The 25,684-nt window shown below is 37.7% G+C and overlaps 1 protein-coding gene across 1 annotated transcript; it reads right to left on the reverse strand.

Annotated features, from left to right (window-relative positions):
* Positions 1-493: 493 nt before the first annotated feature.
* LOC132605953 (E3 SUMO-protein ligase SIZ1-like) lies at positions 494-23,647 on the reverse strand. Its single transcript, XM_060319232.1, has 17 exons — positions 23,404-23,647; positions 23,159-23,223; positions 18,781-18,861; positions 18,319-18,361; positions 16,745-16,817; positions 16,334-16,490; positions 15,679-15,815; positions 15,039-15,107; positions 5,805-5,892; positions 5,656-5,731; positions 5,196-5,269; positions 4,803-4,910; positions 4,093-4,254; positions 3,078-3,182; positions 2,895-2,975; positions 1,571-2,744; positions 494-1,192 (listed from the first exon to the last, which is right to left on the reverse strand). The coding sequence occupies exons 2-17, from the start codon at positions 23,180-23,182 to the stop codon at positions 1,053-1,055; spliced, it is 2,592 nt and encodes an 863-aa protein (XP_060175215.1). The 5' UTR covers positions 23,183-23,223; positions 23,404-23,647; the 3' UTR covers positions 494-1,052.
* Positions 23,648-25,684: the final 2,037 nt, after the last annotated feature.

Genomic DNA, 25,684 nt, shown 5'->3' on the forward strand with positions numbered 1-25,684 from the left:
AATGGTGCATTTTAGTACCCATATTCTGCTTTTAATATATGTTTCTCTTTACCACCCTCAAACTTGCTAAAACTCATAATCTGGATAACTCTTTAAGGAAGATTTAAAAACAAGTAGCAAGTCTTAAACTAGGGACGGACAGAAGCGGCGACCATACCCAAACTAAATACTTGTGTCCTTAAAAAAAAAAAAAAAAAAAAAAAAAAAAGCGATTTTCACTAATAGCCATTCCAAAATGATCATTTTGTATGGTTGATTCTTTAACTGATCTGCCCCCCCCCCCCCCCCCCCCACACACACACACACAAACACAACCCAAAAAAAAGACTTCATTTGTTGTTTCTTCCCTGTAATAGTGAGATATAGAAAGGGGAGTATTGGGTAATTCTGTCCATCAAGGTTTAGATGGGGAGAACCAGCATTTAATCTCGATTAAGATTTAACCACAATCTCCCATCATCTCAATGATTAACTATAGGAGTACTCAACAGGAGAAACACAAATCCGAAAATGCTATAGTCTATAAATTACTCAATGTAATAAGATTTACAGGCTATAGGCCCCTCCTCGTATAAGGCAGAGAGGAGGTTCTGAATGAATAAATGACTCCCCTTTATGGCTACTGTACATCCAGAGGTAATTACCAACTGGTGTATTTTAAACCTAGCTAAGCTTTCCAAATGTACAGTTAGCTTGCCCTATCCAAGCTATTCAAATGTACAGTTACACTTGCAAGGAACCATCTACAAAAAGGAAGAGAAGTATATGGCCACGCCCTCTTCATAATGCGAAGGAGGGTATGGCAGCGGGGATTCCAAGTCCAGACAATAGAATACAAAAATCGGAAGGTTCAGAGCTCACCAATCAGAACTCCTAAATATCCAGCACAGGAATTGAAGTCAGTTTCCTGTTGGCAGATGCATGTTCATCTCCAAGCCAAAAAGATAAATTACCAAGCCAGCAGAGAAGATTCTACAAACAAGTATCATGTGGTTGAATCCTCATTTTTGCAGTAGAAGTAACTACTATTCCTCCAATGTGGGTTCGGCTCCCTATTCAGTGTCTGAATCAATAGTCAGGTACAATCTCGGTCTTACAGAACGACGTTGGCGAGGAAAATTAAACGGACCATCTGATCTTTCTCTACCGCTCTTCTTTGATACTCCGTCATTCATGCCAAGCAGCAATGAAGCTGTGTATAGAGTAGCATCATTAAATAGGTTCAGATAACTTCAACAGAAGAACAAAGAAGGAAGAATACTTCTGACAACATCTCTTATCTCACATATAAACATTTATCATGCACATTAGGAACTACTTCAAAAGGTAATAATAGCATAGGAGTTCCACAAAACTACTCTAGGTGCGTGTATGTGCTCATATTAGAGTTCTAAACTTAACTATATTATGCATCCAAACATGACTAGTCACACAGAAAATAATTATGGTAAAAAAAAATATATGGTATATTTATCCCTAATAATATTTGTTGCAATCAAAAGTACTAGCCCACAGTGTAAATGCATATATAATGTGAATGTTGACATTTCTTCTATAAATACAGAAATACCATTGTCAGCCAATGAGTCCAAGGAAGAGTCTTTGGTTTGCGACGGCTTCCCTGAGCTCGACCCATTTGCAACTTTAGAATCCCCACCTGCGCCAAGCCTAAGCGAAGTCCAATCTTCAGTATGAACGTCAGTTGACACACCTGGCTGATGCCCCATATCCGCCTCAACTGATGCAGCCAATGGTTCTATAATAGGAAGAAATATCTGAAGTGGTAAGGGATCCTTACTGCCAAATGATAGGGGATTATTAACTAAACCATCATTCATTTCAGCATTCGGACGATCAACAGAAGATTCAGGAAGAAGAGAACAAGATCCAATGCCAGTATCTGCAGCCAACGAGTAGCCATCAAAATCTACTACTAAAGAACCTGAGACATCAGTATCTGAACCAAATAAACCCGGGGCCCCCTGGCTAACAGTAGGCAAAGACCACATATTCATCCCATGTTCATCATCATTTGCGTTGAACAGCCCCAGGCTTGAATTCCCATCATTAACAAGTGCATGGTAGTCCTTGCAACAATCTGAAATTCCTTTAGGCCTACCCGGAAAAGAGACATTAGGTGCATCAGTATGGTTGTTATTGTAAATGGATGCAGAAGAGATAAGTGGCTCATTTTCTTCATCAGAATCACTTAAGACAATAACTTCAACATCTCCAGCCGGTGCTGGGGGATTATGGTCATTACAACCATATGCTGGGACAAAATTTGGAGAGACGGTTTCAGGCTCAAACCCATTGTTAGCGAAGTCAAAGTTAACATCACCATCCTGATTAACACTGGGATCTTCACCTTCCTTGCCACTCCCAGTGGCACTGCTGCTCATGGGAATGATATCTTCAATATGATTTTCAAAGTTCTCTCTTACTCTATCTCCGTATGGAAATGTCTGCATATCTTCAGGTTTGCTGATTTCCCACAAACCATTTCTGTTCTTCTTCAACCCAACTTTTAGTGCACTGGGGCTTTCAGAGCCTCCTTCCTGTTTAACATGCTCAAGAATTCCAGGCTTGGGTTTTGACTCTATATCAGATTCAATGAGAGTTCCATCAGGTAAGTGCCACTGTCCAAGATCCCCAAGACTCCTTCGATCACCTTCCGCCTTTGCACGCCAAGAACCATCAGGTTTCACATCAATTTCTGTCACTTCTTCTCCATAAGCTCGCAGCTACACCAGAAAAGCCAAAAAAAGAAACACAAAAAGGAATTATGAGGTTAACATAGTTAAGATCACAAGCAAAACCAGCCATACCTGGGAAGTGAGTAATAGAAAACAAGATTAAAACAGTGTACGATCGCAAGAAATAACTACCCATACCTGAGAAGTGATCCGGTTGAAATATGGATCTATAATGACATGCTCCAGAGAGTAGTTCTTGAGACAGATAGGGCATTGCCACTACATCATATCAATAATATTTGTTACTAAATAACAGCAGACACACCAGAGATTATTATCTAAGACTGACAAGACACTTAAACCTGGGGCCTAGTTACTTGCCTTCCTCGACCTTTGATTCATTTCAACAAAGACTTCAAGATCAAAGCAGCCCATATGTACACAAGGTTTGAATCTTCCGGCAACTTTCATTCTTGAACCACTCATCTGTACATAGATGCACAAGAGAAAATCATAGTGTGATTCATGCTGCATTACAAAGCTAAAAATGCAAGAAACCATCAAGGAGAATAAATCAAATCCAATGGAAGCAAATTATTCAAATTTAAGACATCCTATCCTCCTTTAAAAAGGAACTTATCACACACTAGCAGGAGGAGGTGGAAGTTTGTGGAAAGTTAACAATCTCTCTCTTCTTTCAACATAATAGCAGGAGGAGATGGAATTTAGAGGCAAATCAACAATATCTCTCTTTTTCTTCTTCTTTTTTTTTTTTTTTGGAACCGGTGGGGGGTTACTCCGTGTCGGGGTTGAACTCGTGATGCGCGTTGTGTGCCTACGCAAATCACTAAGACAAAGGTTTGGGGGCTAGAGAAACAACAATATCCATTAACATCCTCTGCTAATTCGCTGTCCATCATCTGACTTCAAAAGCTGATGCCTCAAAAATAGAAGAGTCTATGCTTTGAAGAAATAACCCAATTGTTTCTCGTTTCAACAATCAAATGGAAACCTAAGTGTGCTGAAAAAATGTGCAATGCAATTGCTCTGATTGCAAATGAAGAGACTTCTAGGAGTAAGCTATTGCCACTTTGTGCAACGGCACAACTTTGCAGCTTAACTGTCTACTTTAACCAAACCAACTTTGCAGCTTAACTGTCTATTTATGTGTGATGTAACCGTAGCATCTTAGTAGATACCAAGGTGAAAATAGTGAAACTCATTCGGAAAATGCCAAATTTTAAATACCAATCACTTTCTTCTTTTAGCAATGAGAAAGAAAACATGGAAGAGAAGACTAACACCACACGGAAAGTGGAGTAGAGATGCAATTAAACATAACAACACCTGAAAAGGGCAGTGAAAAAAGAAGCTTACAACATCGGAATTTGCTTACAGGGCATCGAAGATTGACTGGAATAAAATCAGCAACCACTTCGAGGTCACTGTCGCTGTCAGCATTTTCAGTGGCATTCCCACCGCCAATGCAACGACGAACGCGAGCAAGAGCATCATCAAATGCCTCACCATCAGTCTCTTTAGGGATCATATTGAAAACCTAAAAAGAAAACAAAAGTTTATTCAGACACAATAAAAAGGTCAATACAACAGGAGCCAGGCGCATGTACATGTCTATTATTAGTCAACCTAGACGTAAAGCCATCACTACAAGTCGAGGCTAGATAAAAGTAATAATAGAAGATAGCTTTTACAAAAAACAAAAACAAAAAAATTTCCAACTACAACTACATATACCCAAACTCAACATCCCCCCGATGAACTTTGCTCAAGAATCGAGTAGCAATGCAGTTGCCTGAGCCTACTTCAAGACACGTCTGAGAAACAGAAGCCCTCTGACTAGTCTTTGTGAATCTCAGAAATAACAGCAGTTACTGCTCATTAGGGCAGATATAGTGCACAAATTCTTAGAAACACATAAGCAGTTAAGGTGCAATATTATAAAAGAGACAATATGATGAGATGAAGTGATTAGTGATAATACACATAATTGTTCCAAAATAAAATCACAAGCTTCACCGAAATACTTAATATGCAATAGCTTTTGAAACAAATAAGTTACATCTGTAATTGGAGAAATTTAACTACCTGTTGGAAAGTACGGCGCTTTACAAGTCTAACTCCCAAGCAAAAGATACGAGCATCACATCCTGTTAACAAAATTTTGTTAATTCCATCTCTGGAGCATAGTGTGATCTGTCAAAACAGCAAAAACATAAACTTGAGAGAAACATCCAGCAAAACAAAAGTTGTTCTGTATGTATGTCAATACAAAAACCAAGAAATGGCAAGTAGCAAACATGAAATACACCTACATTAAAGTATAGTCACGGACAGTTTTGCCATAGGAAATCACAAGCAGCACATATATGTACAACTAATCCAGCACATACATGTACAACTAATCCCTCTCCTCTCCCCCACCCCCAAAAAAAAAAAAATACTAGGAAGATAAAAAGGTGTGCATAAATGAATACTCACTATTGGGCCATCATCTCGACCATTTGCACCCAACATTTGTGAGCCAGGTCTATTTAAGCAACGTACTGCAACTCCTGTTGGTTCAAATATAATAAAAATTACTGAACTGGCAAGAAAATCTTTAACAAAAATCAGAAGTGTGAATCAGTTTTTTAACATGTTTATGGAAATTGTTTTCGGAGAAAACAAACAAGTACAAAGACAGAAATTATATTTAACCTGAGAAGGGTACAAAATAAAAGTCAAAAACACTGTTCCAAGTTTGCTTGTGCCTGTGAGTTCTACAACTGCATATTCTATATCAAGGCTGACCGGGCCTTTGCATTGGAGAAAAGAAACATATCTAACACCTAATGTATTGCCAGATCCAGAACGAATTACTGGAGAAAGATATAATTTCAGCACTTAATTCCACGCGGGTCAAGATTATACAAATGAAGCAAGACAGAATAGAGCATACCATTGACCTGCAAATCAGCATACTGAGGCCACTGCATCCTAAATTGTACCTTGTCGTTCAGAAGCATGCACCAAGCCTGAAATTTTACAAAACAAACACCATGAATACACAATAACTACTTAAGGTCAAGTCATTAATCAACCAACAACCTGAATATCGCACTCCTGCTTTGCCAATAACTCCCTGTCAGCTCTAGTGAGCTGAAATGTTTTTTCAATCCTTTGCATTGGGGTTGAGCTGAAAATTTTTAAAATGTAAAAAGTGATTCGCAAATCGCAATTACCTCCAAAAACAAAAGAGGGTAAAAAGTGATTCACAAAAGGATTCCATAGGCATCACCAGAATATAACGTCACAATAGAACAAGCAGTTTAAAAAAGGCAAAATCAAATTATAGCATGTAGAGGACAAAGAAGAGCCATTAAAACCATGCCTAAAAAGCACATACTAAACCCTCCTAATGAGTCAATATGTCTACAATCATTTTTAAAGGAATACTCCTTCACCCCAAAAGAACGTCATTATTATTATTTGAGCAATCAAAAAATTTATCTTTGACTGTGATTGTCAAATATACTTTAGATGCTTTAACCATATAACTTAATAAGTTGTGAATTATTGTATTTTTTGCGGTTCACAAAAAATGTAAATCTTATTTCGAAAAAGCTAAGAAATCAATCCAAATTCACGCCAAAAATTAGATGCACTGATCCCCATACTCCCAAAAAACAGCATATCTTGTGATAGGAGCACCATCCAACAAATGAATCTTCCTATGTTCTAGATTACAACTTAACAAAATAGACAAAGACATATCACAAACCAGCACAGTGAGGGGGACGCAGCAAAGAAAGTCATTATACTTTAAAGGGATAATACATATAAACCCTTTAACTTGTCCCAAGTTTCAACTACACACCTAAAGTTTGTGGCAGTCCTATGACCCCCCTAGACGGTTCTGATGTGGAATAATTACACCATCTTTTGCTAAAATTACAGTGTATTCACTCCATTTAGGTGTGTGAATAGCAAACTTAGGTTAAACAACAACAACAACAAGATACCCCACAACTGGGGTCTGGGAGGGTAGAGCGTACGCAGACCTTAACCCTACATTGGGAGGTGAGGAGGTTGTTTCCGAAAGACCCTCGACTCAAGAGAAAGCAGAGCAAAAAAGTCAAGACAAGAATTGATGAAAATAAAAGAGCCATGGCAAAATAGTACAAATAAGTAAACTTAGGTTAAAATTATGTTATTTACAGTATTCCTTTTATCAAATATATTTTCCCACTTTTTTCTTTTCTATCCATCTTAATTTGTGTTATTTATCAACACCAAATTAAGATTTAATATTCTTAACTTTTTTTAATGATGTTGATATTCTTAACTTCTTAGTTGTATTTTTAATTTTTCTTTTCCTTTTAGTTTTGCTCACCTTTTTTTTTTTTTTGAGAAACTGGTACTGTTGTATTCCTCAGCATTAAGGGTATGCTGGCGACCTCCAAAAACGGACAGTAAAGACAAAGATTTTAAAGATAAAGATAAACTTACAGTGCTCCTAGTAAATCTACAAGGTCATCTACATTCTCTATACATTGTTCTTTACACCAAAAATAGAAAGATACAATACAATTCTCCTTCACTTTTTTTATTAAGCACCGGGTGTCCGGGTCTCTTTGAGCCCCGACTAATCCCGGGGGTGTCACAGGCCCTCGGCAAGGAGTTTCCCGCAAGTGCACCACGGGTAATTCAAGGTTTACCCCAGTCCGATGGCCCTCAGAAATTGTTTGCACCCAGTGAGTTTCAAACTTGAGACCTTGAAAGGGAGCACCCCAAGGCTCAAGCCAATTACCACCAGGCCAACCCCTGAGGGTTTAATTCTCCTTCACTTTCTGAATATAATTTGATGTATCTTCAAAACATCTCCCATTTCTTTAACATCTCCCATTTCTTTCTTTCCATACTGTCCACCAAATGCATGCGGGGATTACCCTCCACCATTTTTTCTGGCTCTTGCTTCCCCCTCTTCTGATCCAACAGGTCAATAAATCAGCAGTATGTTTAGGCATTGTCCATTTAACTTCTGCGAGACTTAAGAACATTGACCATAATTGTGCTGTAAATCTACAATGAAGAAAGAGATGGTTGTTTGTTTCTCTTATCTGCATACATAGAAAACATCTGGGCACAACAGTTCGGCATTTTCTCTGAAGCACCTCTTGAGTTAGGCATGCCCTTCTTACAACCAACCAAGTGAAGCATCTCACCTTTGTAGGTGCTATACTTTCCCAAACATTCTTCCATAAACCTGGTCTCCCTTCACTAGCAACCATGTTTCTTTTCTTGTACAACCTCTTAACATAAAAGGCTCCATCAGAGTTGTGTCTCCATCCAATAACATCAGGTATATTGGTTGTACCAAGTCGCCCTCTCACTTCGTTCGAGCTGAACAGTGAACAAACCAATATCCTTCAAAAGTTCTGCCACTCTTTACCTCCCAATCATTTAGATGTCTCCTGAAAAGCAGGTTCCAACCTTGAGGTGTCCAGCAATCACCAATTGTAGCATTTGGATTTGAACATATGGAGAACAGATCAAGGAAAGCATCCTTTAAGTGAAGTTCCATTTATCCAAACATCATTCCAGAACAGTATCTTAGAGCCATTGCCCACTCTAGGACATGTATCTTCTTTCAGCATGTTCCACAAAGCTCTGATAGCTTTCCAAACTCCCACACCATAAGTGTTGTTGACTTCATCTGTACACCAATGATTGTGTTGTTCATATTTACTTTGAACAACCTCTCTCCATAGTGAATGTTCTTCCTCATTAAACCTCCATAACCACTTCATCATAAGACAATTGTTGTGTAGCCTTAAGTTCCTAATGCCTATCCCCCCCCCCCTGTTTCTTGCTTTTTTCGACTACTTTCCATTTAACCAAATTATAGCCTTTTCCTTCTTTGTTACCGTGCCACAAGAACTCTCTTCTCAGTTTGTTTAGCCTCTTGATCACCTTGGTAGGGATAGGAAACAAAGACATCACATAAGTGGGCAAAGAATCTATGACCGAATTTATTAGAGTGAGCCTGCCCCCTAAAGAAAGATACTGAGCTTTCCATTTTGCTAATTTCTTCTCTGTCTTCTCTATGATGCCATCCCATACCCCCATTGCTTTATGCTTGTAGCCCAAAGGCATTCCAAGATACACAGTTTGAAGGGTCTCCACCTTACACCTCAGAATGTCCGCCAAAGTTTGTATACGAGGGACTATTTATAAAGAATAAATTGCTCTTTCTCCAGTTAACACTTAAACCAGAGGAAGCTTCAAAGACTATTAGCATCAATCCGATATACTTGATCTGGTCAACCTCAGGCTCACAAAAGATGATTGTGTCATCAGCATAGAGTAAGTGACAAATTTCTAGATTCTCCTCCTCCCTGTTCCTCAATTTGAAACCTGTCACCCATCTGTTCTCAAGTGCAATTCTCATCATACTGTTGAATCCTTCCATGACTAGAATGAACAGGAATGGGGATAACGGGTCCCCCTGTCTAAGCCGCCTTTCGGAATGGAAAAAACCCATAGGTTCTCCATTTACAAGAACTGAAAATCTAACAGTCTTGATACAAAAGCTGATCCATTTCACCTAGTTTTCCCCAAAACCCATCTGTCTGAGTATGTTCAGTAGAAAATTCCAGTTCACATGATCATATGCCTTTTCCACATCCAATTTACACATGATGCCAGGTGCTCCTCCCCTCAATCTAGAAGCCACACATTCACTAGCCATAAAGGCAGCATCCATAATCTGTCTTCCTTTGATGAAAGTCATTTGATGCTTATTGATCAAGCTGCTCACCACTATTTTCAATCTTTCTGCCAAAATCTTTGCTATGATCTTGTACACTCCTGTTATCAAGCTTATAGGTCTGAAATCTCTCAGCTCAGATGCCCCTACCTTCTTTGGAATGAGTGCCACAAAGGTGGCATTAAAACTCCTTTCACAAAACCTGTTGAAAATGAAAATATTGTAAGGTATTTACAATGTCTTCCTTCATCACCTCCCAGAACACTTGGAAGAAACTCATAGGAAAGCCATCCGGGCCAGGTGCCTTGTCAGAAGCACAAAGCCTGACACACTCTAGTATCTCTTCTTCGTCAAATTGTCTCTCCAACCATTCCTGATCCTCATTAGTTATACTTGGAGCTCCTTGTATTTGAAAATCAGGCCTCCATTCCTCAGTCTCCTTATACAGTTAGACTTATACAGTTGCTGATAAAAATTAAGGATTGCTTCCTTAATCTCTGCTGCATCAGTTATGTTGTTACCATTAACTTCCAGAAAATCTATTGTGTTGTGCCTCTTGTGTGCAGTAGCAGTTCTATGGAAAAAATTTGTGTTTTTATCTCCATTCTTCAGCCACTGGACTCTAGATTTCTGCCTCCATGCTATCTCTTCTCTCTTTGCAACTTCTTCAAATTCCATTGCCAAGTGAGTTTTTTTAATGTGTTCATCATCTGTCAATGGTCTCTGCTCTTGGATAGAATCAAAGTTGCTCAGCTGATTTATCCCCCTTTCTAAGTTTCCAGTTTCCTGCATTCACCTTACTCCACTCTTTCAGTTTTCCTTTGAGAAGTTTTAGCTTAGTAGCTAAAACGAAAAAAGGTCTGCCAGTTGTTGCAAAAGATCTCCACCAGCTTTTTCACTTTATCTTTGCACCCTTCCACCTCTAACCACCAATTTTCAAACTTGAAATAAGTGTTTTTGAATTGCCAGTTGCCATAAGTCAGCAAAATTGGGTTGTGATTAGATCCCATTCTTGGTAGTAAGGATTGCTTGATTTGAAGAAAATTATCCTCCCATTCTGTACAAAAAAAAAATCTGTCAATTCTAGAAGAACTCTTGTGATTATCCCCCCTTCTCCATGTAAAACACCCTCCAAATAAAGGAGGGTCTATTAATTCCAGGTCATTGATACAAGAAGAAAACTCAGCCATTGCACCTGAGATTCTAGAATCTGATCATTCTGCAGGGTATCTAGTGACATTAAAGTCACCACATACAACCCAAAGCCCATCACATAGGCCTCTGAATGCTGCCAACTCCCACCATAACTCCCTTCTTTCAATTCTGTTGCAACTTGCATAAACTGCACTAAGTGTCCATGAAAGATTCTGATTAATGCCAGAGAACCTACAGGTTAGGACCTGATTTCCCACATCCAACACTTCAACACTCCAGTCCCTCTTATCCCATAGTATAAGAATTCCCCCACTTCTCCCAATAGCCTCCAGATGAGCTTCACCAACCCATCGATTTCCCTATATCTGTTGCAAAATAGAGCTAACCTCCCCTTCTAATTTAGTTTCAACCAATACATAGATATCTGGCCCCCAATGTTGAATCAAATTTTTTATCACCCCCTCTTATTTATTTCATTCAGCCCCCTAACATTCCCTGCCACAATCTTAGCTTTCATTGGTTGGTTAATTGCAGGCTCCTCCCTCTAGTTCTAGGTTCTCCATCTTGGAATTTCATGTCAAAAATCAAGTTCCTCAGTTCTTTCGAAATTGTTGCTGTGTTGCCAGAGCTGCTTGAATTCTCAGTGCTTTGATCCCCCTTTTCTCTCTTTTGATCTATCTTCATATATAGAAGAAAAGCTTCCTTTTCACATCCATTGAAGTATGCTCCGAATTTCTTGCTAACCCTAATAACATTAAGATGTACCCATAGCGTGGCCCTCTTTTTGACTTCCTCTATGTGGCTAGACTCATCAATTTGCAAGGGATAAGGTTCAGCGAGAAACATCATATGTTCATCAAAATTTTCCTCATCTTCATCTCCTTCCTCATTAAAATTCAGAGGCTCTGATTCATCCCTGGTTGTCAATGAGAGATGTTTCTGAATTGGGCCTTCCTCATGCATGCCATTGACCTCCAAATCTACCCCTTCCACTGGCTCCTTAGTCATCTTCATGAAAGTCTCCACGTCCCCAAGTATCGAAGAAAACTCAGATGGAATAATGGAAGAGTCTTGGGCTACTTTGATATAGTTAATGAAAGGCTCAGGAATTAGTTTGATATTGGGCTTGCACTGCACCGGCCCAGAAAGGTCATTTATAAGAACCAGAGATTCATTTAAATTGCTTGGGCCCTCATTAGGGTTTGAAATTAAATAGGCCAACCCCACCACTTTAATTAAAAATTCCCCATCAGTACTGTTGCTGGCCACGTGCCTTACCCCCTCCTCTTTATCCACTATATTGGTTCCATCGATATCTGTTGAGCAAAGATCTGTGATTTCTTTTCCATTCTCATGAAAAAAGGTCTCGTCCTTTCCTTGTGCCAGTGTGACCTTGTCCTCCTTTTTTCGATCATAAGTCTGCAAGGTAAGGTCACCATCAAAGCTCTTCTTTCTAAACATCACCGGCTTCTCAACCCATATCGGCAAAGTAAAAATCAACTCTCCGTCAGCAACATCAATTGATTGGGGAATCATCTCCGGCGGTCCCCTGACCCTAATGCGAGCCCATCTGAGATGGTTTTTCAGTTCTGTTTCCTCTTCGTTCTCCGGCCATCCTCCGCATCTATCACCTATCTCCCTCATAACGTTTTTGGACCATAGATGCAATGGCAACCCAAGTACCCTAATCCAAAACCAGTCGAACTTGGTTTGGATTGGGAAAGCACCTTTTGTTGGGGACCACCAGTCAAGCTTCAAGATGGTCCCCTGTCTCTTCCATTCACCCGCAAAAATGTGTTCGGCAGCTTTTCTAGATTGAAACTCGAAGAGGAACTGAAAGCCATTCACGTCATAGACTTGAATGTTGTGAGTCCCTTTCCAGGTATGCTGAGCCCATCTTCTCACTTCATTACAAACAGGAATTTCATCACCTCCAACGAAACGCCCAATGAGACACCTGCTGAGAAGATCATTGTCCTCCACCTGAGATTTCACTGTCAACTGCTCCTTTGCCCCCTCGACCTCAACTTCATTTATTGTCCATTTGTTTTTGAGTAAAGCTTCTTTAAAGTTTCCTCCACCCTTTAGGACTGGTGGATTAGCATCACCCTTTGTAATAAATGCTCCTTTTGTCACTGTAGTAGCTGTAATAAATTCCTCTATTTTTGTAGCTAAATGCCCCCATCCCTCATTAAATGTATTCTCCGGAATGATAATGACGATTCTGCTATGCCCTTTAACTGTAATGACAGAAAGGAATCTCCCATATTTGTTGAACTTCTGAGAGCAGTAGATATTGGTAGAGAAATCTCTACACCTCCATGATTTGAAGTTCTTCCCCCTGTTTTCCGAAGCCTCCTTTAGCCTCCTGCAGGTCCATAAAAGAGCTCCCTTACTCAGGGTCAGTCTTCTAATGGATAATCTACTGCTTTCCACCCAATCGAACCAAAACTCTGAATGAGACTTATGCATGGTAATGTCATAAGATTTCCCCCCTGACCTGAAGTATAATCTGTTTTCCATAATAAGTAGCTAAGAAAGAAAGGATGGAAAGAAGTGAAGGAAAGGAAATTTCCGGCAACAGAGTATCAAATTTTTTGCTCACCTTTTTTTCTTTCACATTCTCTGCTGGAATAATCATTGTCGGCGATACAAGCTTCCAGAAAAGAAAACAAAGCTTATTATAATATGTTTTCTGGCAACTGCTCTTTTATCTCCTCCGTCCCTTTCTTTTTTCATTTTCAAAAAATCCTCATAAAACCCCTTAAACTCAGATCTGTAACAGAGAACCATCGAACCAAAAACTTTGGCCGGAAAAATCTTCTCCGGTGAGCCCTTTTCTTCTCTTTTTATTCTCAAATAACGCCCTTAAATCGGATGTAAAATGATCCTGAGAACTTGGTCAAATGGAAAATCAATTGGTCAGAAAACTCTACAGAGGGAGCTCCAGCTCAGAAATGGCAAGAATCCTCCTCTGAATGGCTTTTGCGCCTGTGTAGACATATGAAGGTGGGTCTTTGAAGTGAAATGAGAGGTGGGTTGCTGAGGTGCGGTGAAGGTATTTGTGATGGATATAGCAATGTGTGTTTTGCTGGGTGCTTTATTGTGCATGGTTATCAATGGGTGTGTATAGGAAGAAGAATAAAATGGGACTTTAGATATGAAAAATCGGTGGTTGAGATGCAGTGGTGTGTCGAGAGTGGAAGGATGAAGATGGTGGCCTGTGTATTTGCAGATGGGCATTCTGACAGTGAAGGTCTGATGGAAGAGAAAAAAGTGGGAAAAATTAAGCTGGTAAAATACATGTGTGAGACACGCCTATTTCAACACTCTAACACGAAATCTGGTTCTCCATAGAAAGCGAGTATTTATTCTACTTCAAAGAAGTCTAAGGGGATAATAAGACCCCTGCAAAGTTTAGGTATGTAGTTGATAATTCGGGACAGGTTGAGGGGGTATTTAAGTATTATCCCTACTTTAAATGCTCAATAGAACTTGGATGGAACTGAATGTGATTCAAATTAGTAACCTATTTCTATGTGATGCCAATCTTACATTTTCAGATATTTTCATGCTTAATTGGTACTTCAAACCTAACATGATGTAGACACAAATGCAAAAAGAAGATCTGTCATTTAATGATATACTAACTTTGCACACACACACAAGATACAACATTAAACTCATGTCATGAACCCATTTCAAAATGCATTAATCACTCAAATACCAAATCCATCATTAAATGAGATAAAGATTAGATCTTGTCCTATTATTTCCATCTTTGTGCATCTCTTTCGCATCAAACAATGGGAGGCAGAAATGGAATGGCACCCTGTTTTGCTAGAACCAAACCCCATCCTATCCCATCTATCTGAGGGAAAAGAAACAAAAATCTCCATTCTTAATAACCACCAAAACAGGCATTAAAAACTGTCTGCTCTGACTTAGTTGACATAGTTCAAGGCAGAGTTATTAAAAATCATAGCTTCTTCGATTAAAGCAACCAAGCAATGTGAAGTGAGGGGTCATCACTTCATGGGAAAAGTCATGCACTTCACACAGGTTTGTGTTTCAAACAATGACGTGGAAAGTGATCACAACAAGGAGCGGTAAAATTCTTTGAATCTCAACTTTGATAAGTTAGATAAATATTGACATTATTGTAAAGTTTATTATTATAGAACTAAATTCATATACATATCATACTTTAAATTGTCCAAAACTATGTGCGTCACTTCTTGCTTTTTGCTTCATGACCTTGTCACCTGTTTTTGCGCTTTTGGCTTTAAAAAAAACTTGCTTTTAAGGAATTTAACAACATAAACAATGTAACTTAAATCCAACAACAAGGAACAACAGCAGCAGAACTATTTCTAGACATAACACGTCACAAGACTAATAGGATACAAGTAACTCACCTATCTACAGGAACACTAGCGATGGACAACTTAGCAGGATATAAAGGGTTTCCCATCGTCACACAGAACCTGCATATAGATTATTCCATTAGTGAAGGCCAAAGCATTTACTACTATGTAAGAAACGAGGAAACACCTAAGTATCTATATGCATAAAAAATGAAGCGTCAGCTCTGAGGAGTCCATCAAACGCCAGCCTCTCCTTTAACATTTTTCTCCCACACTGGCAATCCCAGGTGAGCACCCACTTCTTGTGTAAACAGCTTAATGACATCCAGTAACAGCAATGAATTAACGAAACCAAATTAGCTGAACAGCTCCCTTCTAAAAAAGCCTGAATATCTTATTCCTATGCTTAAAGATATCAGACCTACAACAAGGATATAACTATGAAGTGCCAATAACTCATTCTGTCAAATAGAAAAATCCACAAGCTCTTTAAGCCAAATTCTCTTACCCCCTCTCCCCAAAAATGCAACCATCAAACCCCAAAAAGGAATAAAGGAAGTCAGTATTATTGAATATACATGACGGACTATGGGGTTCAACTGAGAAGAAAATAGAATATTTGCATTATAACATCCTGAGGTTAAGAAAATCATATGAAGCAAGGTAAACAGAAGAATAAGTGACAACTTACGGGTCTGCACGACTCAATCTGCACAATTCACAGTAAAATGTTTCAGGGAAAATTGGAGGAAAACCCCTCTCCGTGGGCTTTTCTGGAATGATGACACAGCTTGCATGTTGCCATGTATGGCATCTTGTATCTTCGCACTGCATGCAAAATTCCATTTCAGACGTATTCGTAAAAAAAAAAAGAAACAGAAGTTTCAAATACTAGGGCTAACACCATTTATTGATACATCATCACATACAAGGAACGCATATATCCCTCACTGCAACAGAAACAGAATAACAAACACATAATTTCTAGTCAAATCACAGCCATGCAGCGATGAAGATGATGAATATATCCCCATATTAAAACCACAATGATGCTCACAGAATATAACAAAGGTCAACAATGAAAACATCTCAATATTGGTAGAGGCCTAAACTAGAGGAAGAAAACCTTGTACAAACTGAAGATGCTTGGCAGACAACATTTACTACACATTTTCTTTGAAAGAGAATCTGAACATTAGAGGAGCCTTTCCTCAATCAGGGCAATCCACAGGATATTCTGCATGTGCAGGTACAACAACATACCCAGAAGTATATTTTCTACATTGCATGTGCAAGTATATTTTCATAATTAAGGCTGACGAAGGGAATCAGCACAGAAGTAAAACCTGAATCATCGTTTCAACTTGTAGCGAGCATTCACAGGGACATCGAATCTTCATCTGGTAAGGATCTTTAATTTCCTCTTTTAACTTTACATTGCTGCTATCTGAGACAATTTGTGACTTAGATGCCAGATCAGTTGCCCCAGACACTTGCATTTTTCTGGAAGAAGCAACAAACATCACTACGGCAAAAAACAAAGAATTCCTGCCTGAGTAACATCTACAAGGTAAAAAATTATCACGTCTGCTTCATCTAAGTTACAAAGGCAAAATGAATTAAACGGAATCACGTCCAACTGAAGCAAATGAAAGTCTGAAACGAAGACGTAATACAAGATTATTTCTCGTAAATCCCTATAAAAGAGACTCCTCCGCTGTTACTTAAGTGTACTCAAGATCAGGGCTGTTTTATACCGGTAAATTCCATCGACAAGTTTTGCAACCTCTTCCTTTCGAGAGCTATTTGTCTTTGCCGACACTCCTGAAACTGTTCAAACTCACATAAGTATGTTAGCATTAGCTATCAAGAACAGTACAATTAGAAACATTGTTTTCAGCGCAAGCATGAAAGTCAATACATCCCACAACTACAACAAGAACAACACACCCAGTGTAATCCTACAAAGTGGTGTCTGGGGAGGGTAGAGTGTATGAAGACCTTACCCCTACCTTGGAAGGTAGAGAGGATGTTTCCGATAGAGACATCCCACAACTAAGAGCAGAATAGCAAGTATTTCATATAGAAGTTACAGGCGAGGAAGAGGAACTCCTAACTCTAATTGTGCACTCAAAGGGTAACCAAGGCAACCAAGAAGCAACAAAATTAGTACTATTAGGTGTTAAATAGGCTACACTTAGAACAGGAAAGGAAATAAATCCTATATTAAAAGCAGGATATTCGAGTATACTAAGTGGAGTTGAACATAACTCAACAAAATAAGAGGAACTCTCAACCCGGATTCTATGCACACAAAAAGGGACCCAGCCAGGCAAGAAGTGTGATAAGCACAATCAATGTAGTATCTCAGTCTTTTTTTTTAGAGTAGCATGCCCTACCATGCAACATGCAGATATATAAAACGCTCACCCACTCAGACGTGTTCAACCATCGTCACATTGAAATATATTCTTCCAAACAACTCCCAGTATTTTCTTATTTGTTTCCAAAAACCAACCCCATGAGATATGGCTGCTGCTCACTACGAATCTTTCATACCATATTTAGCACGGTCAACTTTTTCCTGCAATACAACTACTTCCTAGCTATCTCTCCACGGTCACTTGAATAATAAATTTTATATCGAAATTTCATCTTTCTAATCCTTAATCCTCCCTCCTCACTCTTTCTCACTGATTTCCACTGAATTTCTTCTTCTTCTTCTTCCTTTTTTTTTTTTTTTGAAACTGGTAAAATGGAATGTCTTCTCCTTCTGTCCATTCCATAAGAACTCCATCCTACCCATGTCAACTTCCTCTTAACATGAGCAGCAGTAGGAACAGCGATATCATGTAGGTTGCAAGGTAATAAGAGCACTGTTTATGAGCATCAGTCATCCACTGAGAGCAAATCATATATAACTGCCCGAAAAGCATAGGAAAGGGTGATTTGGCCTTGGGAGGAGGGGAGTTCCACACGTACTAAAGTAAATTTCTTGATGTACATGGATGAACTACAAAGAGAAAGTTTGACAAGGTCAAACAAAAAAAAAGAGCACATAAGAAACAGGAAGATTTGGCCTTTGGAGGAAGGGGAGTTCCAGACATACTTATGTGAATTTCGTGACATCATATGGATTCACTACAAAGACAAAGTTTAACAAGGTCGCCCAAAAAATGTGTGCATACCACTAGTAGGAATGGTATGAAGAACAGATAGTTATTTTAAGAATAAACATAGATAACAAAACTACACAAAAACAATAACTACAAGTAAAATAGGTCTAACAGTTCCCCTGAAATTTCTCCAAGCAAGCTACGTGGCTGCTCACCTCGTTCATCTGAAAGAATAGCTAATATGCGATCAACAAGGTCCTACATCATGCCAAATAAGACTGTCAGACACATACTACGAATCATTAAAGTAAAATAGCCAAACAGATTAAAGAAACGCTCGCACTCATATTTAAACTGATTACAAGATTCCAAAAGTAAATCCCTATTCAAAAGAAATAGTAGACAACACCAAAGTCTTATGACACACTCTTGGCAACAACTGATAAGAAGGACCAACTGAGTAAAGTGTGTAGAAACCCTAAAATGATCATGATATAAATGACTTAGGAGGAAAAAAGAATTGTTTCAGGACTCATACAGAACAATATGGTCATCATCCAATACAGAAGTAACAATGTAAGATACAGGAAACTGTTTGGCGCATCAGGAAATATGAGAACAAAATTAAAGTCAGGTTCAACGTATAAAACCATGAAAAATAAACAAAATGTTCAAACCTGCTTCTTTCCTTGCTTTGAGAGACCAAGCTGACTAAGCACATCTTTGAGCTCCTTTATCCGAAAATGTGCCACTTTATCCTATAAGAGAAATTTAATTGTCACTTAAAATAGAGTGACAGGTGCATCCAGTTCCCTAACACCGAGTTGTGCCACACAAGTACATTACATGATAATGACCAGAATAATTTCCTACTTGATGATGCAGTACTTTTTTATTAGACTATAACAAACACTGATGACAGAGTACTTTGATTACACTACAATGAAGAGAATGTCTTGTTTGAGAAGGTGAGATTAGCTATCCCAAGCCTCCATAGTCCTCACTCCTCAGAGACGGGAAGAGGTTGGACCCTTCAGCACTGTTGAAGACTCGTTTGAGGCACACTTAAGCCCGAAACTCAGTTAAATCCAAATTGTGTGCTTCACTAGCTTCAGTGTGGGCACTACAGCACCAAGTCGTGCGCCTCGTTACCTATGGGGCTACGGGCTCTGTCTAAAAGAGTGCAATAGTAGAAAATAAATATAGCTGGTGAATTGATACATTAATTGTTTAAAAATGTTATGAAGGAGCTTTTATTGATTAAGGAAAAAAACTAAAAGTTTATACAAGGAAAAAAACAAAGAACTAGCTTCAGAAACCATGAAACTATATTTTTTTCATTTAAATCAGATACTTAAAATGGCTTGCAAATTTGATTGACATCATTTCATATATTTCGATTATAGGTATTTCAATTCCATCGATCGAATGTTTATTGCTTGTATATGTAGTTACTTTTCCCTTGCGTTACATACATATTTTTGTTTTTTCTTCATTAGCACATTTATTCGTTAAAGTGGACATCTTAATTCCTCTTTGCACTTAAAGTTCAACCATTTGGTCGCTTTTTTGCGCTTCTCTCTTTTGAGTACTCTGGCACCAATATACTTACAAAACAGTCATATGACATTAATCTTGATCACGAATACAAGCATGTCAGAGAAATGTACGCCATAAGGAAGGGTCAATGGGCCAACTTTACTGAGTTCACCATCAGGGGATGGGTTTTCACTAAGTTCACATTTGCCTGCATCTTTTTTAGAATGCTTTTTATCTTTATTTTTTTGAGAATGCATTTGCCTGCATCTTTTCTTACTATTTTTTTCCTTCTTGTTTCACTTTCACCAGTTTGATGGTAGGTGATTAATTAGACACTAACGCATCAGAACCCCAAGATCCCAAGTGTATACCTGTATTAAAATGCTTAACAATTTCATTGCTCCAGAAAGCCCAAGTTGCTATAACATATGGAAATAAGCTAGTGATGCAAAGCTCAAAATTAGCATTCATTACCAAAGAGCCTTGAGGGAACTGTGTCTATGCATTTGGAATATTTTGGATGTATTTTAGCAGACTTTTGATTAAATTTATTTGATTTGGATGGTTAATACATTAACTTTTGGTAATTTTGGTATAGGTATTTAAAGGTGCATAATTGGACTAATCTAAGTCAAGTCAAAACAAGAAGAAAAATACCAAGAAAGTCAAAATTTGAGGTTGGATACATGCAAGGTTCGGGGCGAGTGTGGAGCTATTGCCAAACGCGGTGCAGATTCGCGCTGCAACCTAGAAGTGCTATTGTGTTGCAATGCAAAACATACAGCGCAGAGAAATCTGCATGCACTCTACTGACGGGCCGACCTACAGGTTGTACTTTAAGGATATTTTGGTCCTTTTGACATATACTCAGGTACATGTATTCGTCCCATAACTTAGGGATCTTAACTGCGGACCGTTTATTGAAGTTTTGAGCCAAGAAACTTGGGAGAGAGATTACATTCTCCTAATTGGTTTGTAATATTTTCTAGTTCTTCTTTTTTATGATTTATGATACGAAAGAGTAATTTTTCTTTATGGAAACTTGAAGATGCATTAATTTAGATTTTAGTTTCTTGACTTAATACCTATTTTGTATTTTTTCCAGCGAATTCATTGGGATTGAATCTTAATTTACTCAAGAGAGGAATTAAGAGGGAATCTGTGTGCTTGAATTATTTTCACTAGTGGTTCTCCTATAATACGATTATTTGAGAGAACGAATTGGTTGTAGGAGTGTGTTCTCTGAGTTGGGAGTATTTGAGAGAAGCTTCATTTTTATCTAAAATATATCATTTATAAACTTACACATAAATTGAACTCCTAATGTGTTTCTAGTATCTTTAAGTTATTCGAGAGAAAACTTAGCATATAGGGGACCGAAATAGGCATTTATATCCACGAGAACCAATCAATACTTATTTATGTTCAAGAATTATTAATCAAAGAGAGAATCTAAATCGTAAGTCGAGCTTCCGAGTTTGTTCTTTTGGTAGATCTCTTTAATCTTAGTTCAAAACTTTAGATCACTTAAAATATTTGTCTTATGACGTTTGAACAAGTTATTTGATTTTAATTGCTTTCAACTACCAAGAATAAATCGATTGACAGCTTACTCAGTCCCAAAGTCTCCACTTTTCACGCCCCTTTACTAAGAGATGCACCTTGTTGCTAGGAATCAGCAAAGACCTTGTACACGTCCTCCAGGGGAATAATCTCTTTCTTATTATTCAGCGCACGACGAAATGAACATGCAAAGATCCATTCCTTTCCTATTCCTAGGCGGAATACTTTTCTTTTTTATCTTCCTTATTTGAAAATGGGTTCAATTGATTTGTTTCAGGGCATACTTTCAAAGGTTTGGTTCTCTGGGGAAGAGGGAGGGTGAGGGTGGGGGGTTCGAGCCCTAACTAATACTATATCTGAATAGCACGGGCTTTATTTTTAATATGGTGTTTTTGCCCTCGTCAACTACCATAAGTGTGACCCAAACTACACAAAGGTTAATATGAATCTACTGGTCTATCTCGTTCCTGCATTAAAAATTTCACCTTTTTAAGGAAAATTACTCTCTAACTCACACTTATCCCACAGATATATACTAGTACAACTTCTTTAAGTAACAACTGTAGAAGAAAGCAACAAATTCAATGACATACGACAAATGAAAGGCGGTTAAATATAAATAAGTATCTGCCAGAAAGTTAGAAATTAAAAATTCTCTAAATCTCACACTTATCCAACAAGCATGCATATTTTCTACGTTGATTAACAAAAGCGGTTACCTAGTCTGCTTTTTAGTATTATTCATGTTCTTTATTATTTTTAGATTTCTATTACTACATGTTGTTCATGTAGCCTCGGTTATCTTATTAACTTGTTGTTTCTGATTGTTGCTACTGCCTCGTTTTATCGTTCTTTGAGCCAAGGGTCTATCGAAAACAGTCTCTCTATCTTCTCAAGGTACCCTCCCCAAACCCCACTTATGGGATTACACTAGGTTTGTTGTTGTTGTTGTTGTTGTTACCTAGTTTGCTTTTTGTTTATCTTGCTATTATGCTATCGTTATTTTCCTTTCTACCCTGCTTTGATTACACTCATTTTGAGCCGAGGGTCTATCGGGAACAACCTCTCTATCTTTTCAAGGTACCCTCCCCAAACCCCACTTATGGGATTACACTGGGTTTTTTGTCGTTGTTGTTACCTAGTTTGCTTTTTGTTTATCTTGCTATTATCTTATCGTTATTTTCTTTTCTACCCTGCTTTGATTGCACTCATTTTGAGCTGAGGGTCTATTGGAAACAACCTCTTTATCATTTCAAGGTACCCTCCCCAAACCCCATTTATGGGATTACACTGGGTTTGTTGTTGTTGTTACCTAGTTTGCTTTGTTTATCTTGCTATCATGCTATCGCTATTTCCTTTTTACCCTGCTTTGATTACACTCATTTTGAGCCGAGGGTCTATCGAAAACAGCCTATCTACCCCACAAAGGTAGGGATAAGGTCTGCGTATATCCTACCCTCCCTACACTTGGATAACACTGGATTTGTTGTTGTTACCTAATTTGCTTTTTGTTTATCTTGCTATTATGGTATCCTATTTTTCTTTCTACCCTGCTTTGATTACACTCGTTTTGAGCCTAGGACCTAACGGAAACAGCCTCTCTACCCCCACAAAAGGTAGGGGTAAGGTCTGAATACATCGCATCCTAACCTACCCAGACCTCACTTTTGGGATGTTGTTGTTGTTACCTAGTTTGTTTTGTTTATCTTGTTATTTCACTTGCCGTTATTTTCCTTTCTATCCAGATTACACTCCTTTTGAGCCGAGGGTCTATCGGAAACAGCCTCTCTACACTACAAAGGTAGGGGTACATCCTAACATTCCCCAGACCTCACTTGTGGGATTAAACTGGGTATGTCGTTGTCGTATAACTAGTACAACTAATATAAATGTCAACTATAAGAGAAAGAACAAAAATATCAATGACATTCAATAAAAACTAGTAGTAATTACCTTGCAGCTAGTTATCAAATCCATTTTGACACACCTCCTGATGTTAAACACAACGCAGATGATACCTAAACAATCAATTCAATTCTCAAATTACTATCAGAAATAATCAAAACCCTAAAAAATAATTTAAACGGAATTCTTTAACAAGTTTCAAATAACAAACAGATCATAAAATTGTCAAAATTCACAAAAACTAACAATTAGAATTGAAAAAATTAATCAAAAAAATTGAGGAAAAAAATTACCACGGCGGCGAGATTGAAAGATGAAACTGATATCACATAGAGGGTTTTTCAACAAAATGCTGATTCATATTATATAGCTTCTCTTTTACAATTAATTACTTTCTAATCTATAATCAGATTATGCTACCAAATATTACGGACGTATTGTTCATTATCAATTATGGTTTGTTTCATGCAAACGAATCCGGGTTTGGATCCCATACTCTGATGTGTACTGAGCTATCATACTCTTAATTTTCTTTTTCTTTTTTCTTCTTTTAAAGAAAATATATTACTTGTTCGTCCCAATTAAGCGTTTTGTTTTTCTTTTTTTTATTTTCCAAAAGAGTGTTTCTTTTTATATTTAGTAAGTTTTTCAATTTTAATATTCTACATGACAAATTTAAAATCATAAGATTTAAAGGATTACGCACATCTTTAATCTAAGATCACGAGATTCAAAAATTTCTTTTTGTTTCTTAAATTTTGTGTCCAATCAAACTAAGGCACTTGAGTTGGGACGAAGGGAGTATAACATTAAGTAAGGGGAAGGGAGAAGACGGATGATATTTGAAAGTGATACGAATCGAATTGGGGAAGAACCAATTCAATCCAAAAACACGGAATTTCGAAGAAAAGGGGATGAGAAAAGAGGATAAAAGCAAGACCCGATTAGGGTGAATTTATGGGCAACCTTGGATATATTAAATCCAACACCTCCCAATCTAATTCAATCCTAAAAGAACCTGTACTATTTGAAATCAAGGAAAGAGTGATTCAATTGAATCCACAAATGAACAACTCTTCATGAAATCAATGGAATTAAAGGTTCAAAGACCAACAATGGAATCCACCATTATACTAACTAACCCTAAAGCTACTAAGCTAAACAATCTATCACCAAAGGAGTTTCTGAATTCATCATTCAACATAATCTAAGTAATGAAATGAAAGACAAGCTATATATACAAGATAAGTAAAGAAGACTAATAGGCAATTACAATGTTACCCTTAATGAAGTAAGGGCCTTATTTGGCTAGTCTTCTTAGTGTAGTCTTCAATTCAAGAATTGGCCTTCAATGGCCAAACATGCCCCTGCTTGCATAGATGGCCCTCTAATCAACCTTGCATGCATGACCTTCTTGCAAGCATGACCTTCTTTGCACAAATAACCAACTCCCGATCTTGTCCAAGTTAGCAAGTGTAGCCAATTTGCAGAAATGCCCCTATTTGCATGTTTGGCCACTTTGTGCATTTGGTCCCCTTTCTAGTAGCTTCTTCTTCAATCAACTCTCAAGCCACCTCCTACACATCATATGCCTCATTGTGGGGCTTGTATGGGCCTCCAAAGGCCTTCAACTCCATCCTTATCATCCATGCCGCTTGTAGAGCTTGAAGTTCCATATCTAGGCCTTAGATGTAAGTCTTGAAATGAGGTGTGCCAAGTAGGATCATATCAGAAAGGGAGCTCACCGAATAAACTAGACCTTAATCCCTCTTTTTTTTTTTTTGGGTTAATCCGATTTATAAAATAGACAAAAATATCTTATATCAAATTTATATTTTGAATGATAGTCCCCTCAAATTTTTAATCAATATCTTAATGATTTTTTAATGTTAAATCCTTTTTCGACAAATTCAATACTCCTTTTATTTTAATTTATATGATATTTTTGGAATTTTGAGATATCTAAAATGTTTGACACCTGTACCATATTATTGTTTACCCCTCATAATTTTCCTGAAGTCAAATTTATCATTCATTTTTTCAGTTTAATACTTTATTTTGTTCACCAAACTAATTGTAAAGCCTCATAACTAGGGGTGTACATGAATCGGGTTGGTTCGGGTTTTTTAAAGACCAACCTACTAATTGTATCGGGTTTTTAAATCTATAAACCAAACCAAATTAACCCAACAAAAGTCAGGTTTTTCAATCTCGGATTTTCCAGATTTTTTCAGGTTGCTTGGATTTTACGGGTTTTTTCCGGTGAAATCTTCATACTAAACATATAACTTGTACTTCAAATACTTTTTTAGTCCTAGTAAGATACGACTATCTAATTAAGATATTTTTTAAGAAAATAACACAAAATGTGAGATGAGAGATGACATTGTACCAAAATATTCAACAAAAAAGGTAATGAAATTGCATAAAATAAAATGATCATAATTTAAAAGTACTAAGTCATGCTATAATAAGTACGTTTAAATTATAAGACATATAGAAAATGATCATAATCTAAAAGTACTAAGTCATGTACGGCTAATAAGTATTAATTATGTGACTAAATATTAAAGA

The sequence above is a fragment of the Lycium barbarum genome, chromosome 8 (genome assembly GCF_019175385.1).
Source record: "Lycium barbarum isolate Lr01 chromosome 8, ASM1917538v2, whole genome shotgun sequence".
NCBI classification, from domain to species: domain Eukaryota; kingdom Viridiplantae; phylum Streptophyta; class Magnoliopsida; order Solanales; family Solanaceae; genus Lycium; species Lycium barbarum.